At 59.3% G+C, this 1,982-nt stretch overlaps 1 protein-coding gene across 1 annotated transcript in view; it reads right to left on the bottom strand.

Moving 5' to 3' along the window:
• The window catches only part of FGF3 (fibroblast growth factor 3), a 10,993-nt gene that overhangs the window by 3,138 nt on the left and 5,873 nt on the right, over window positions 1-1,982 (bottom strand). Inside the window, exons 2-3 of the mRNA XM_006771657.2 lie at window positions 1,505-1,721; window positions 1,075-1,178 (exon numbers count right to left, since the gene is read on the bottom strand). Coding sequence (XP_006771720.1) covers window positions 1,075-1,178; window positions 1,505-1,721 — 321 coding nt within the window. The remainder of the gene's footprint in view (window positions 1-1,074; window positions 1,179-1,504; window positions 1,722-1,982) is intronic.

Genomic DNA, 1,982 nt, shown 5'->3' with positions numbered 1-1,982 from the left:
GCTCTGCAAAGCCCCACTGCTTCCACTGGACCTCCTGGCTATGCCCATGCAGTGAACCTCTCTTCCTCCTTTCCCAAAGCCAATGCCATGACACTTGGGGACAGAAGCCACAGGTGGGCTCTGACCCACTGGGATCACTCCGGCCATGCTTTGTTCTGCCCCCAAAGCCCGGGGCCTGGGTTGCCCATGAAAGAGACGGCAGTAGCCTTAGGCTTCCCCTCTCAGTTCAGCCTTCCCTGCCCCACTCTCGTGGATGTCACCAGTGTGGACGGGAGGCCCTCAGAGGTCAGACCCGCACCATCACTGCAGGCCAGCGACACCTCCTCCTTGGGGTTGCCTCTCTCTAAGGGACAGGTCTGAGGTCCTTTCAAGAACAGAAAGTCAGTTCCACTTGCCAGGGGCACAGTGCCCATGGGCCTGGGAAGCCACAGCCGGGCTAGGGGTCTGGCCAGTAAACCACAACTGCTGTGTGCGGGGCTGGGCACCAGAGGGCCCCTCCTCCCAGACACGCCTCTGTCCCGTGCCCGCTGGGCCAGAGCATTCCGGTTCCTTTCCCTCAGCAGAACATGTGCGATGAAATAATCGGCCTACAGGCGGGTCTTCCTGCAATTCTTCTGGACGGCGCTTTGCCTGGCTGCAGAAGGGGCAGGAAGTGGTGGTGTGTTTCCCTTGCAAGCGCCGATGGAGGGAGATAACTGTGTGGAGGTGATCCTGGGGCTGCGTCGCCTAGGTTACGTGTGGATGGAAAACCTCTCATTGCCCAAGAAGATATCGGCTGAGTTGCGTGTAATGACTAGTTGGAGGGAGCAAATTTCCTAGTTCCATGTACTTTATTTACTCCATGTATCCCCCGCCCCCGCCCTGGGGGAAGGACACGCCAAGGCCCACAGAGTCCCAGGCGGTGGACAGACTGGGTTCCAGCAGGTGTGCCTGGGACGTGGGTCCCGTCTCCCTGCCTCTGGGCTCCCTCCTGAGGGCTAACAGCTCTAGCCTTCCACCTTTGGGGAGCACTGGCTTCCAGGCCAGTGGACTGCAGCTCCACCCGGACCCACCCACATGAGAGACTGGACTCACCGATGCGTAGAGCCGTCCCCTCTTGTTCATGGCCAGGTACCGCCCGGAGAAGAGCCCCTTGATGGCCACGATGCCCACCTCCACTGCCGTTATCTCTAGAATACCTGGGAAGAGTGGGGAAGGCTCATCACTCCCTCTGCCTCCCACAGAGCACAGAGGTGAGGGGTGAGGGTCATGAGCCTTGCCCAAAGCTGACACACACCCCCAAGGAGGGTGACTTTGGAAGTTCAGGGGAGAGAAATTACTGGGCAGGAGGTGAAAGGGTGGAGCACCGGGGAAGGTGCTCCAAGGAGAAGAATTCAAACCTGGAGTGGGGGGTAACAAAGCTGACATTGCTACACCCCGATTCCAGGCCTCAAAGGACGTGGAAACAACCCTGCCGGCTAGTTTCCTAAGACTGCCGAGACCGAGTGACCTGCCCAGGGCGCACACACGTGTTTGAACCCAAATTCAAACTGGGGCTGCAGACACAGCTCCCCGGCCTGGACCACAGTGCCGTGGGGGTCCCACAGGGGGACAGCGGGGGCCCTGGCTGAAGCTGGTTCATCATATAATCCCAGCAGCACATAGAGGATGTCACCTTGGACCTGGCGGGAGTAACTGTCCATGCGGTTGGAGGAATAGCGAGGCCTGGTTAGACCCCCGACCTGACAAAGGGAAGCAGGGTGGGGCCCCACTCCCCACCGTGTGGAAGAAAGCTTAAATCTCCCCTAAGCGCCCTCCTGGACACAGAGCGCTTTTCCTTGGGGAGAGGGACAGCAAAGGGGGGGTGCCTGAATGATTCAAGGAAAGGCAGGTGTCTGGCATGGCAGCTGAGTAGGTACTGCATTTACCAAGACTGGCCATAGGAGGAAAAACAGCCTGGGGAGGGTGTGGGGAGGAGCAATTTGGACATGAGCCCGCTTCCT

This window comes from Myotis davidii, unplaced genomic scaffold (genome assembly GCF_000327345.1).
Source record: "Myotis davidii unplaced genomic scaffold, ASM32734v1 scaffold425, whole genome shotgun sequence".
Taxonomy (NCBI): Eukaryota; Metazoa; Chordata; class Mammalia; order Chiroptera; family Vespertilionidae; genus Myotis; species Myotis davidii.
The sequence above is the reverse complement of the archived record's forward strand: the minus strand, read 5'-3'. Positions and strand labels throughout refer to the sequence as shown.